This window comes from Rhopalosiphum padi, chromosome 4 (genome assembly GCF_020882245.1).
Source record: "Rhopalosiphum padi isolate XX-2018 chromosome 4, ASM2088224v1, whole genome shotgun sequence".
NCBI classification, from domain to species: domain Eukaryota; kingdom Metazoa; phylum Arthropoda; class Insecta; order Hemiptera; family Aphididae; genus Rhopalosiphum; species Rhopalosiphum padi.
In genome coordinates this window covers 54,257,386-54,272,794 of record NC_083600.1, presented here as the reverse complement: position 1 = coordinate 54,272,794, position 15,409 = coordinate 54,257,386, and the positions used below count along the sequence as shown (strand labels likewise).

General features: G+C 25.3%; 2 protein-coding genes across 2 annotated transcripts; both read right to left on the bottom strand.

Annotated features, from left to right (window-relative positions):
• Nucleotides 1-548: 548 nt before the first annotated feature.
• On the bottom strand, nt 549-10,099 carry LOC132928837 (uncharacterized). The gene is made up of 3 exons (XM_060993747.1): nt 9,781-10,099; nt 4,076-4,194; nt 549-2,653 (listed from the first exon to the last, which is right to left on the bottom strand). Exons 1-3 carry the CDS (start codon nt 9,814-9,816, stop codon nt 2,389-2,391), a joined length of 420 nt encoding a protein of 139 aa, XP_060849730.1. The 5' UTR covers nt 9,817-10,099; the 3' UTR covers nt 549-2,388.
• A 107-nt stretch (nt 10,100-10,206) lies between these two features.
• Nucleotides 10,207-13,967, bottom strand: LOC132928836 (uncharacterized). Its single transcript, XM_060993746.1, has 3 exons — nt 13,826-13,967; nt 12,066-12,154; nt 10,207-11,770 (listed from the first exon to the last, which is right to left on the bottom strand). Exons 1-3 carry the CDS (start codon nt 13,844-13,846, stop codon nt 10,474-10,476), a joined length of 1,407 nt encoding a protein of 468 aa, XP_060849729.1. The 5' UTR covers nt 13,847-13,967; the 3' UTR covers nt 10,207-10,473.
• Between the last annotated feature and the right edge of the window lie 1,442 nt (nt 13,968-15,409).

Genomic DNA, 15,409 nt, shown 5'->3' with positions numbered 1-15,409 from the left:
AAAAAAATAACATTGATAATTGAGTGCATTTAGTACACTATCATTCCATATCTATAACCGTAATGCAGTGTCACCAATCTAACCTTAAGATAATATATTTCATATAGACCTATAAAGTTTATAGCACGATGTAGAGAAAGAATCTCTTCTCTACATCGTGATAGGTCTATGATCTTCACATCTATCAATAGTATAATAGTTTATTAGTTTTTCATTATTCTATAATATGACACTAATTTAAATGTATAGTGTTATGGACCATGGTTAATCATTCATCTTCGATATTTAAATACAAAATTCACTAAAAGTTTTTTTCAGGGTTTAGAATAAATTTCAAAAAAAAATCCATGATATTTTATCTGTTTAATTAAGTTATAAGGTATACGCTTTTGTGTTGCCAGTAGCCAGTAGGTATACAATTTATATACCTATTAGATATATTATTAATTATTATATTATAACTTACTAATATTTACTATTTAGTTGAAATATTTTATAATTCTATTTTTCAACATTTTGTAATAGATGAACAATAATAAATAAACAAATTAATCAAAATATTTTTATTGAATAAATAATAATTTAATAACTTTAAAATAAATGCATATTGCTATTCTACAAAATCAAAAGTTAAAACATTGTAGTTAATAACATTTTATTAAATTATAATACATACTTAAAATAATCTTATATTATAGGTGTAACATTTATTATTTTACTTAATGGCGTATTTTTTTTAAGCTATATAAAACAGATACCCTATATTATTATATACTATATAGTTGCCTATTCGATATTATATTTTAATACTTAGGTGTATTTATTTGTACATTTAATAATATTATTTAACGTCTTAGCTGTTTTACAAACTTGTTTTACTTCAATTGGTGACAAATCCTATAAATGAGGTCGTGTAGTTGCCGTGTATTTATGTCAAGCCTTATGTAAAATATAATCTAAGTACTAGATGTGTTTCAATGGTATAACCAGGATTTTAATGTAAGCAGGGGGGTGTTAAAAATGATTTTTTTAGGAAAGGATTAACTAGAATCCTTATAATTGTAAGTCTGATACGTTGAAGTAGTTGGTATATTCAATGTTAAGCTTTTTCAGTAATCTTTATATAAATTACAATTGTATTAAATGGTTAGTTTCATCTTAATAATACATTCACAGAATACTGAAAGCATTTTTAATGTTCCTGAAAACTCCACAGAACTACTACCTTAACCCGGTTATACTATTGAAATGTTTAACGAAATGGTGGGCGAGTCAATCATCATTATTTATAATATTCTTAGTTACAAATAATTCAAAATAATCTAAATTTATTTTATAAGTTTTATATAGGTAGGTATATAATGTTGTATCAATGTAGATCATAATAGAGCGAAATAAAAATTTTAAATTTATGTGAATTTACATTTAATATTCATACCATAGTCCATAAGTTTTTACATTCAATGAGCAAAATATAGTGATTTTAAACAAATATTATTGCATTTTTACATTGAAGCAAAACCATTATTTACCACTCTTTATCAAAAGAAAAAATTCTTAATTAGTATGAACTATAAAACCACAGGATAAATATAAATTATTTTGCGATAAATTTACCTAAACTGATAAAAAGTAACGTATATAGTAGTGTTTATTTATTTTATATTCTGAGAATCGTATCAAATTGAAAAAAATTGGTACCTATTTATCTTTTTATCTAACTATTCTATATAACATTATAGGTAATTGATTTCTTGAGTTTAAAAATGTATTATTTATATCGACTGGTATATCAGTTAGCAGACGGCGGAACTCATATATAAATGTACTATAACTAGTGTTATTAATAATAAATAATTAAAAAGTGGATCTAAAAGACAAAAGTACATATCTTAACAACGAGAAAGTAAGAGAAAAATATAAATTGGGATATAACAACTAATCAGATTCAAAATAAATAATGTATGCACACAACGCAGTTACAAGAAATCTAGTTCTTAATATAGGTGGTACTAAGTAGGTAGGTAGGTATATATTATATATAGGTACTTCTTTGCGTTTAAAATTTCACACTTACTTAATCGATTTCACGGTGGGTGTAAAATTTACACTATACTATTAGGTATACTAAATATAAATAATCTAGTGGGTGGGACCCCAATGTTGGTGTACAATATTTTTACAGTTGTACAAAGATGTTTAGGTCATCAGTAGAATACATTTCAATCCGTTTAAATATTAATGAGTGAGCTGTAAAAAGTATTATAATAATACTACCTATATGACACTTTTAAAAGAAAAAAGAAAAGGAAAAAATAACAGCGACTATAGTGACTTTAAACTCTTCTCCTGTCGATGTAGACTATTATGTTGGCTAGTATAATATTTTTACGTCATGAACTCAAAGTCATGAATGTCTTCTTGTACGGCTATGTGCCTATAGATGTTGAACATGGCACCGAGGACATCTTTGGGTTGTGACGCTCCGTCTCCGTCGCCATTCCCAGTTATGTAGTTGAACATGCCAGAGAGCAAGCCACCGAAAGCGGTCACCATGTCAGGTACGTTGAACGTGATCGGGAATACGGGAACGGCTTCGACTAGGTTGCCGATGGCCGAGTAAAAAATTCGAGCTAATTCTGGTCCGTTTGTCCTGTTTAAAAACATTAAAAATAATAATAAAAATAAACTCGCGTGATTTTTACTTTTACTATACTCATGAACTTAAATAATTTCGGTCAAAATAATTTATTGACTAAAACGTAGAGAAGTACAAAAAATAACGAGTTTTGAACTAATGGTTTTTATATATATTTTTTTTATATGCGTTCCACGTTTAGATTATGAGCGAAGTAGTTGTACAATATAATTATTTATCAAAGTACTACAATTTACTAATTACTATTCTTTAAACAGCCAAAACGTAAATGTCAATGAAGAAATAAATGGGGAAAGTAGTTAATTGCTCTGTTGTAAAGTAGGTGTTGAGTGTACCTCGACAATAAAATAAGTTACTATAATGTATATGTAGAATATGAATTCAATGATAAATAATTGCTTCCAAAAAAAAAAATATTCTGTGTGACGACAGTCATTCTATATAAGGAGGTAATTTTATGATTTATTTATATGGCTTTATTAAATAAGTAATTTATTTTATTATATAAAATACGGTATTTAGAATTACATTAATTTGTCAAGAACATTTCATTAAAAAATGAAGTTGTGTGTATAAAATATAATAATGTACTTATCAAGTTTTAAGTTCCGCTTATAATATTTTTAAATTAAAACAAAAAAAGGAAATTGATTTGGTCAAAAACTGATTTTAAGTAAAATTTTTCGATTTTTTACTGCTAATTTTTTACTTTTGATCCCTTAAACTTTAGGACCTTAAGTTTCACTTTTCTATCAAAAATGCTCTAAAAGTCTAAAAGATACATTTATCGTTCCGCTAAAAATCTAAAAGCTACTGTTTCGATGTAGTTTATTATTTATTTACGTCAATATTTTCATGAAAATGTTATCTTACTATTTTTTAAGCAGTCTTGATTTATAAAATCGAATTTTGAACGAATTGTTTATGTGTCATTAATCATTATTATTTATATCTCACAAAACGTTACCACTATCCCGCTCATCTTAACTTAAAATACCTATACCGGCTAAACCTAATTAATAAAATATTCATATTTTAAAAAAAATTTGATTTTTATAGATCAAAATATTCCAAATAATTTTCTAATTCAAATATTATAAAATTAAAAATGTATGGTGTCATCCAAAAGTGTAAAATACTTAAAAACTACAGCTATAAAATAGTAAAAATAGTTTCTTTTTTAAAAATGTAAGTTTGTAATGACTCAAGAATATTATATAAAAGAAGTATATTCAAAAAATATTAGTATTTTCTGAAATAGGTAATAATTTTCTTAGTTTCTTACTCTAAATAGATAACCTCATGTATAAATTATACTATCATTAAATTAAATTGAGAACATATTAATTTTATTTTTTTGACATTATGTGTACAATAGTCTTATAAATATAATTATTTTTGATATTTTATAATTACGCTGTCTCTTTCAAATCATTCATTGGTACTGCCGGAATCACTCCAGTGTCTCTCAATAGAGCCGAAATTCCCGCATTCGTTTGTAATATGTTCAGGCAAAATAATGTGAAAATCGCCAACTGAAAATAAAAATTGTACTTTCAATTATTTTAAAAATCACTCTATGAAAAATATGGAAAAATACTGTGTTACATATCATTTTTTATTTTTAAATTTAAAATGTGACAATTTTTGGGTATAGAAATTGTTTTCTTTGTCGTTGAGCGTAAGTATAAAAAAAACTGATTAAATTATTTTTTAAGTTTCTATCTTCTATCTTTTATTTTTAAGACCTCCGATTTTCTACTTTAAAATAATTAGAGAAGTATAGAAGTAGTCATATTTTTAATGAGTAATGAGTGCACAGCAATGTATGGAGAACGAATGAACGATTCACTCGACATAAAATTATAATAATGTAGGTTAGGTGAGGTACCTATTATTGATAGATAGAAGAGAGTAATGGGTGCGATGCTGTGATGAGTTACAGGCTATGACTACTGTAATAATAGTAATAGATAATAACACCTTAATTAATACTAATACATAAATAACTAAGAATATAACATATTTATTTTAATATATGTCACGTTAATACTGGATTTTTCTATTAATTACCAGTTGGTAATATCAGTATGCTAACATTTTGTTTAAACTATAATTATTTTTTACACATTATATATCATTACACGATATTATAATATTGTATCACATTTACTTATATATGTTATTATTATTTTAATGGTAAGATAATATATATTTTGTAATTATATATTTACATTTCGTGTTTATTAAATAATTTTCTAACCAGTTTCTAGTTGAAATATTATCCAGTCATACAATTGTATTAAAAACATTAAGTATAACAACATTTAATTGTAAAAATAAATGCTACTTTGTTTCACTTAGAATCTAAAAATTAAATCAAGTTTTTCAGGAGAAATTAATTTATATTCTTGTATTTCATAAAATTAAATTATATTTCAACGAATATAATTTTTCTGTTTAAACAAAATCTTTATACAAATGATAAACTATATACCTAGGAAAACATCTCAAATCTCAAATATTTTAATAACTAATATTTTTTTTATTATTGATTAATGTTAAATATTATATATACCTAGTGATTTTAAGCATATAATATGTTATAATAGAAACACAATATTATCCAAGTGTAAAGAAGATAAAGTTTTATAGTTATTTTTAAAAAAAAAACGCCTATGGCTTGATGATTAATGCTTTAACCATACTTAGTTAAACATCAGTGTAATTTATTATTGTATAGAAGTGATGGGTCAAATGTTTTTAATTTCTCCAGATGCTTCTATAATCTATGAGCACGGGCAATATTATAGAACCGGTTTTTGTATATTATTTGATTCGGTTTAAGTGGAAAATCATAGAAAGTGGAAATGTCACGACTTTGGGGACTAGTACCTAAGTAATACCGGATTATGTGTTAACTATGTAGAGACGATTGTACTCGACTGTGATCACGATTTAATAACCTAAGTAGAATACATCCTTAAAGGGGTTTTTCCCATACGAGAAAAACAGACGTATTGAACTTTGATCTACTAAGTTTATGGACAAGTATTTTTTTAATTAATATCAATTAAATTCTAAAAATGGTTTACCGGACTACATACAAATAAACATGTCGTTTGATTTTTTTTAATCTTAAATTTGGTACCTACCCAAACACTTGAGTGTTATTACAAAATTGTTGTTTATATTACTTTATTGTAGTATAATTTTTAAGAACTTCTCACTCGATTTAACATCATAATATTTCAGTTCTTACTATTGTCATTCATTTATATAATCAAATAATCAATAAACAATATAAATAATATATTTTAGACATTAGTGTACGAGTTTCCTTAAAACTTATAATAGTTTTATTAAGTACTTTAACCAGATTTTATTGTTTTTGTTTATTTCCTGTAATTTTATGTTTTACAAATATTTATTATTATAATTAATACTATTTAGGGTATTTAGGCCAATTGCCATGAGCGTAAAATTGTTTATGTTCATCAATATTTATTTACAATCGTTCTACTCTACTAATCTGTTATAAGATGTTTTTTTATTCACATGTGCTTTCATCATATATATTATATATATAACACATAAACAACAAAGATACCGGATCTATTTTGTATTTACCATTTCTTTTAGAATTCGAAACCAGTTTAAATTAAATCGAATGTAATAAATTACATATTATATGGTTAATTTGGTTAAGTATAAGACCCAAAAATAATATTTTAATAGGAATTTATCATTTATATAAACATTTTTCTAATGAAACTTTAAATTTTTTAAATTTTTAAAAATTTTTATTTTTTTAATAATGTTTTTTATAATGAATGATTATAAGTGCATGTTGTATTGTAAATTAACAGTTATTACATGTCAAATTTAGATTGAAATATACGTGAAGTAGTCATTAAGAATCTATATTATTTTGAATAAATAACCTTGTATGGTCGAAAAAAGAGCTAAAATATAATATTTTCTTTTTTCAAAATATAATTTTTATAATACTTAAGTATTTATATTATGAAAATAGATTTATAAAAAATTAGAAAGGGGAGAAAAAACTTGAGATTAATATACTGATATAAATATATAACACAACAAATACTTTAGGTTTTGATATATTGTTGAATCACGTGGACAGGTTTTTTCATCATAAAAAAATATTATTAGTACCTACTATACCTACCTATACAAACCGTTGATCTATTGCAGTTGTACACGTGTACCTATTTTAAAATATATTTAGAATTACTACAAGAGCCTATAGTTTGTTTATAATAATATACACATTTATATTATTATTATTATTATTATTGTTTAATATGAAATGTATATATTATTTACCTATTTATACATTTATGTATACGTCACTGCGTAGGTAGTACGTAAATATTTATTTTTATTAATTGTTTTATATCTTTACGATAAATACAATTTATCAGATGGAATAATAAAGATTCTTGAATAATCGTTTCTACTGTTTATTCTATAATATCATGTAAACATCTGTTAGTATTTTGTTTAATATAAGAAAATAGCTAAATAATGATTTAAATAATCAATTAATTTCACAAAGCTGTGTCGTATTTTGTCGTGCTGCAATTGTTGAGGTACGCCTCCGTAATCAGCTTTCCAAAATTGAAAGTTGTTTAAATATTTTGATATTTGCAGTATAGATTTAAGATATAAATTTACAATTTTACAAGTTAAATTAATTCATTTTGGCTACAATAAAAATAATCCTGTTCTCAATTTATTTATTTACTCGTATAAAAAATTGGAGAAATCCTATTAAAAATCTTGATATTTTCTCCGGAGTATGGAAAAACATTGAATTATACAAATGGTTTTTTGAGTCCTTGTAATAAAATAACGAGATTGGTAATTATATTACTTATGCATCAGTTGCTAGAAGAAACTTAGATATTGTAACGCAAAATTGGTCAACAAATAAAGTTATCCATCTTGAAAACAGATTTTTTTATGACATAAACATAATATAGTAATTATAACAGAATAATAATACAAAGAGTCAACATACTCGTATTTTTTATTTATTCTAGAAAATCTGATTTATATTAATACTTGATATAACACAATCAGATTATTTATTTTTGAATAATAAAAATAATAAAAATCAAAAAAAATCGATTTTGTCAAAAACATGTATTGCATAAATATTTACGTTTTTCAATATATATATATATTTTAGTTTTTCCGGATTACTTTGAAAAAAAATGAAAATATTGTCTACTTTTTATCAAATCCTCTTATATATCCTTCAAAATTAAATCTATATCCAATATGTTTAATATTGAAGTATTGTTTTCTAATCTAAAATGTGATGTCAGACATACAAAAATAAAAAATAAAATACGCAACAAGACTAATAACAATAACCAAAGTGAATTTATTTTCTTGAATCTTCTCATAAGATTGTTATGTTTTTATCTCTCCTGCAGTCTTGCTTGCTAGATTTTGTTGTTCAATTTAATATTTCATATTTTATACCTCAGAATTATTAATTAATTAAAATCTATAATACCCGCTATTTTAGATAGCCCGGGGCTGTATCGTGTTTAAGGTAATTGTATTTTATTTCTCGAGACATTCAGAGATTGTTGATGGATAAACTTCCTAAGTCACAACTTGTATATTATTTATCTTATGGTCTAGGTCGTCTAGGAGAAAGTTTTAAATTCTTGTCATTGGAATTCAAGATGAAAAAAAATAATGGATGACATTGTTTATTGTGTTACAAACCATCATCATGTTTCCTCCTTTTATTTACATAGGTAAATGTAAATATTTGCAAAGGTGGTCATAATAAATGGCATAGAAAGTTCAAAATAACAAACATTGTAAGATTGCTCGAAGTATTAAAACTTATATCGTAATATTAAATATACAAAATACTAAAATACTTCCAGTATTGTTTAATTAAGATTACTAGATAAATAATTGTTTAAGACTTCCGTTAAAATTAATTATAATATTATACATATAAATATAATATATAATCAATATTTAAAGCATCTTATTGGTATAAAAAACAATATTATGGATAAAAGATTTACAAAACATTTAACGACGACGATAAGATTCAGAATAACAATTATGGTTCATGCTTCATAGATATGTAAATTTATTCATAAACCTTGTTTTTTATTTTTAGCTGAATGTATTTTTAACCTATTTTCTTAAAATGTTTTTTTTTAAATATGTTTGACTTTTTCCACATTATTTAGATACTATGTATATTTGTATTAACTTATTAGTTTAGGGTTCTATATTTTGAGTTTTAGGATTTTAGTTTTAAGAATTCATATATTTTATGTAAAATCTGTTACATTCAGAACTTATAATATATATATATATATATATATATATATATATACAATATATATAATATAGAAAATGCTTCGGTTACTATTTAACCGTATTAATTATACGGATCGTATAGTAACATTAATTTATTAGTGATGTTACCTTTTCTATGTTGCATCAATAATTTAGCTAAAACACACTTATACACACTAATTTACAATAAAGCTATAACAATACGATAAATATAACATATACTATAATTTTAGGTTAGGATTTTTAAAAATAATCTTATTTAAAACTTAATAAATTATATTTAAAGTACCTAATGTGAAAACACCTATTTAAAATAAAATAATATTTGTTGTTTTATTGTACTTTTAATATGATTTACCTTAAGTTGTTATTGTTTAAATAATTATAGCTAATCAGTGAATATTAAACACTCATTATTTTTCATGGACTTATTATCTTATATAAATAATCATTAATCATACACCCAAAAATAATTTAAAGAAAAGTGAAAAATATAAAATTACCATTAATAACTTTTTTTTTTAAATTAAATTATGACGTATAAGCCATAATATTATGTATTTATAAATAATTCAAGTTTAAATACACATTACAAAAAAAGTATAATCGTTGCATTATTTTAGATCTGTATTAAATATTATATTTTTAATTGATAGATATTCATTTAATCTGTTAAAAGTAAATATGTATAATGCTTAATTAAAAGATTAATTAAATCTTAATGCAAGTATTAAAAAGAAAATAATATTACTTACACAATAAAAAAGTTTGTTTGTCCTGTGTACGTACATGCTGCTTTTTATGAGTATAATTAATTTAGTATTATTTATTTTTAAATATTCCCCGGACTACGTAAAAAATAACTAAAACACGTTTTAAAATTTGTTTTAACTATACACACTAGTCGGTAGCGATATCACGATCGCGCGAGAGTTGCGTATAGACTGAAAGGACTTTCTTTTTCAAATATTCAGCGTGGAGATTCTAACTACCGTCGGAGCAGGTTTCAAAAAAGGGTTGTCTTATATGAAAAGTACACTGAACACAAATATAAAAATAATATTAAATACGTATGACTTTAAAACACAAATAATTGTTCAGTATTTTTATTCTTACAGGGAGCAAAAAAACTATACGATTTTAGAAGATACCAATATAAATTTGAAATCACATTTGAAACATTATATACGTATAAACATTTGACATTAATTTATTATATTAAAATATTATTGGTACTTACATGGTGTTAGTGAAATCATCATGTTTTTACCGTTATTGATATAATAGATATCCATAGAATAAATAATAAATAAATAATAATTTAAAATACATTTAAGTCGTTATTAAATAAGAAATTATCATTATTCATGCGTGTTACTAACACGTTCATATAAATATATTTATATATATATTTGTTGTCTTGATTAGAATACAATTTATGTTAGTTATCACTCGTCAGGATGAAAAGCTGCATATAGACGTGGGAATAATAACTGTTTTAAACGTAAGATTGGTGGCTTGGGTCTTCGAGTGTTTTCTTCGTAAGGTAACTGAGTATTAGGTATGTAGTATGCTGGGGCAGGTGGATTATAAGCTGGTGGATTATACGGTGGTAAGGTTGTAGGTTGTTTGTAAAAATAAAGAACGGTAGAACCAAGAACGGGCTGAGCTACTAAGTTCAGTGAAGGAACTTCAGTCGGTCCGTATCCAGATATAGGTTTAGGGTCACTTGCTGTTGAATTTTGTTTGGGGGGACAAGGTAGTTTTTGAGTCGTTATTTCAGGGCACTTAGGTTTCGGGGTAGTTGCTTCCGGGCATTTGGGTTTCGGGGTAGTTGCTTCCGGGCATTTGGGTTTCGGAGTGGTCACTTCAGGACAGTTAGGTTTTGGTGTTGTAATTTCTGGACACTTTGGCTTCGGAGTGGTCACTTCCGGACAGTTAGGTTTTGGAGTTGTCTCTTCTGGACATTTTGGCTTTGGAGTAGTAACTTCCACACAATTAGGTTTCGGGGTGGTAACTTCCGGACAATTTGGTTTTGGAGTGGTAACTTCCGGACAGTTTGGTTTTGGAGTTGTAACTTCCGGACAGTTTGGCTTTGGAGTAGTAACTTCCACACAATTAGGTTTCGGGGTGGTAACTTCCGGACAATTTGGTTTTAGAGTGGTAACTTCCGGACAGTTTGGTTTTGGAGTTGTAACTTCCGGACAGTTTGGCTTTGGAGTAGTAACTTCTGGACAGTTTGGCTTTGGAGTTGTCACTTCCGGACAATATGGTTTTGGGGTAGTGTCTTCTGGACATTTCGGCTTTTCTGTAGTCACATCTTCTGGGCAATTAGGTTTTGGAGTCGTCGGCACTATGTAAGCGTCCGGTTTATCTGAATATGCATTTTGGTCGGTAGAAATATTTTCATTTTCCAATGGCACAGGAATGATCACTATGGTGCTCGTACCGTTACACGGTAGTATTACCTGCGTGTTGTTCGACGAGTCTAACTGGTACCCGTCGTTTTCCGGATTATTGATACCGGGTCTTAAGTCATTTAAGTATTCTGGTGGATTGTACACGGAAAAATAGTTCTGTATGCGCTGTATAAAACGTTCGATTGGAGTCGGAAACTTGCCCTTGAACTTATTTGGAGAATTTGGATCCAAACGTATCAAAGTTGGAGGGCTGTCTTGTTTACCAGTCTTAATGTTTTCCGGCGGAATTGCTACATATATTTCCGTATCGACTGATTTTTTTGGTCTGAAAATTAATACAAAATTGAATTAATTATTAATTTGATTAAATTTATCACAGTTAGCCTAATTATTCCGATTCCTGGACATCAAATTCGGGTTTAAATTTCTGATACCAATTCATAAGACCTGATTTACTTTTTTTATAATACGAACATATAGTCCACATGTACATCTAAATAGTTTATAACTGATTTTATTTGAAATTCCTAATCAACAAGCCGGAAAAATAGATGTTCTTTCTCTCGCAAGATTTATAGTCATAGTCAATTATATACACGTGTAATAACGATGACGTTCACCTTGATCTGCCAGGATCGTTTTTGTTGAGTACATTGACGTGGTTCGCGATGCTGGATTGTTCGTAACACACTACCAAAACCACAATAATCTAAAAGTATATGTACAAAAAAAGTATGTAATTAGTAAACATGATCACCGTTTGTTTAATTGTATTTTACATTTAGTACTATCAAGAGTTACATTGTATTATAATAATAACATTTTGGTTTACATTATATAATATAGAAGATGTTTCACAAAGATTCAATTCATTAAACATAGTGGAAAAATCGTGTTTACGTTATTACATTACTTAATATCTTCGTATTACGGTTTAGGGTCAACACACGTTGAGGTAAAATAGTTATACATAATAAGGATATGTTATAAATGCAGTATTACATCGATGTGCATGTCATGAAACGATACGAAAAAAAATAATAATAATAAAACATACAATGATATTTTTATTCCAATATAGATATAACAATTTAGTAAAATATATATTGTGTTAGGAACATTTTTTATGGCTAATAATTAATTTCAATGTGTAAATATGTAATAAATAATAATCGACAGTAATAATTATAATGCATTTAATAATTCAATCATTTAAGTAGGTTTTTTTTACCTATTACTTATGAATTTCAATTGATATTCGATAAGCATCATTGGGAAAAGAAAATATCAGTGTAAATATAGTAAGTATTATATTATATATTAATATTTTTTTAACATTTATTATACACCAAAATCTCTATCTATAAATAGTAGGTGTCCATAAATCAAATACGATTTAAGCATATGTCATATTTTCAGGCGTAAACTATAATATATTATATTTTATAATTGAAAGATTTTATGAATGATTAAATTGTCATCATCGAAATACAACAAAATTATACCTATGCGGTTTTAATGAAAATAAATAAAAAATATTTTATTAAATTTATTAACTATTTCGGTAGATTTTTAAAATACATTTTTTTTATTCATTACTTAGTTTTAATAATATTATAATAGTATTATCTGTGTAACTCTATTTACATATCTAAAAAAATTACAATATAAAATGTAGTGTACCTATGTTTAGGCCTTTGTTTTTTTTAAATTTATGGATATTTACTATACACACAAATAAAGTATAATAATTGTATTATTTACATGTACTAATTATTTATTATTTTATTGATATTTTTATTTTTAGGCAATTATCGAATCAATAATCGAATACTAAAAAAATTCAACAGTTAAGAAAATATGTACAAATTGCAATTTAAATGACTAATGCAATTTTATAAAATATTTAATAATGATATCAATGATTTATGATTATCATTTTCAGTAATATTATTAATGCAAAATTTCTAAATATGTCTCATTCAAATTACAATATATATGTATACAAATAAAATATTGCAAAATATGAAGTTTACAATAATTGATAAATAAATAGGTAATAATTAACAATTTATAATTTATTTTACAATTAACAAGTACAAATTAAATTGTTAGGGCGAAAATGATTATTATTTAAAAATATTTCTGATATTAATAAGAGTTTATTATTGTTTATTAATTTACGAAAATATTATAATTTATAATATATCTATTTGAAATAATGAATTAGCAAATTCTATTGTTTTCTTAACATATACAATTGCTAAATTGATACTTTATAATAACATTTTAAAGTAAGTATTACATTACTTTAATTGATAATGTAAATTAAATAAAATGTATAATCAAATTCATTAAATTTGTTTTCGTGTTTACTCACCCAAAATTTTGTTAAATCCATGACTTCTTATTTTAAAAACACAGTAGTGTCTAGTGCGATTATATAACGAAGACTGGTATTATTGTGATTCAATCCGGACTATAAAGTTCCCTTCCATCCTTGTACCTAATATCAAAGGTCATCGATCTTTAAAATAAAATTTACGATTAACTCGTGTGCAGTTTAGGCCTATGCTATAATCTGGTCTAACGTGTTATGCTACACGAAACTGCATACCCATTAATGACATGCACTCAAGTTCAAGATAACTTCGTCAGCGGAGGTCAATTTATAATATTAAGTATCTTTGTCAAATATCCGAATTCGTTGTAAATGGAATACTAAAAACTATAATTGCGGATAATTTTGTATAGACGATCATTATTGCCCGTTACACGATTATATAATACAGTTTTGCGGATGATCAACATAAATAGTTCATTTTTGGAAGTATCATTAAAAATTCTTTATATTGTTTACACTTCTAAATCATATTTTGGTTATACACTATATGCATTATAATAATTAGAGCACAAATTTCTACGCAATTACATATTTTTTCTTTTTCGTAATTTTGGATTTTTTTCAATAATCTTTAAGAACCATAATAGTTTGAAACTAATAATGAAATTTTTGTTTGCATATTTTTGCATATTTAATGGTAATTGAATATTTTCGCACATTTTTACAAAATTAAAAGTATATTACATATTGAAGCTAAATAAAAAAAAAGTAAAGTCTTAAGTATGAGTATATTGTCAAGTAAAAAATTAAAAAAACATTTTGTAGGCACTAAATATAGTAATATAAACATGATAAATAAATTATGTTTTTTTTCATTAAGTATACTAGTAAATTCTATTATTAATTATAAAAAGTTTTTATATTTGTAAATTAAATAAAAATTGTGATTTTTTTTTAACATTATTCATTTTGCAAAAAATTTTTTTTTCCATATTTGTTAATTTTTTTTTCAATTTTGATTGCATATATTAATCAGTGGCGTATTAAGAATTTTTTTAGGGAGGGATCACATTGTCTAAAATTTTGCCAAATATACGTTACCATAATGTGATAACGGTGGTAGCGATTAGCGGTATAAACACAGAATATTTTGTGGTATAATAAGTCATATTATTTGAGTATGCGTTCATCTATAATACGAATAAAGAATATATAGATATTTAAAAAAAAAAATAGCAAATATGGTCAATATAGTCAATACGGTCAATTAGGAGGGGCATAGCCTCTGGATAGGCCACAGTATTTATGTTATGAAATATTTTGATACTTTTTAGTGCATAAAAATCCGTGCTCTATTAAATAATAATGGGAACTCGCGTCGTATGCTATCTACCTGAACTTTGATCGCGTTATATGTTATCTACCTTTCGGTTGATATCTACTTAATACTTTGTACGGAGACTAATATTGCAGGTGTAACCGTATAATTATAAACATCAATAATACACTCTACAGTCTACACTTTACACATATCATAGCTAGTAGACATATGACTTTTGTAAAAGTGGTGTATGCTTAAATTATTTTCAAATTAAATTATTTTATTAAATTATTTATGTA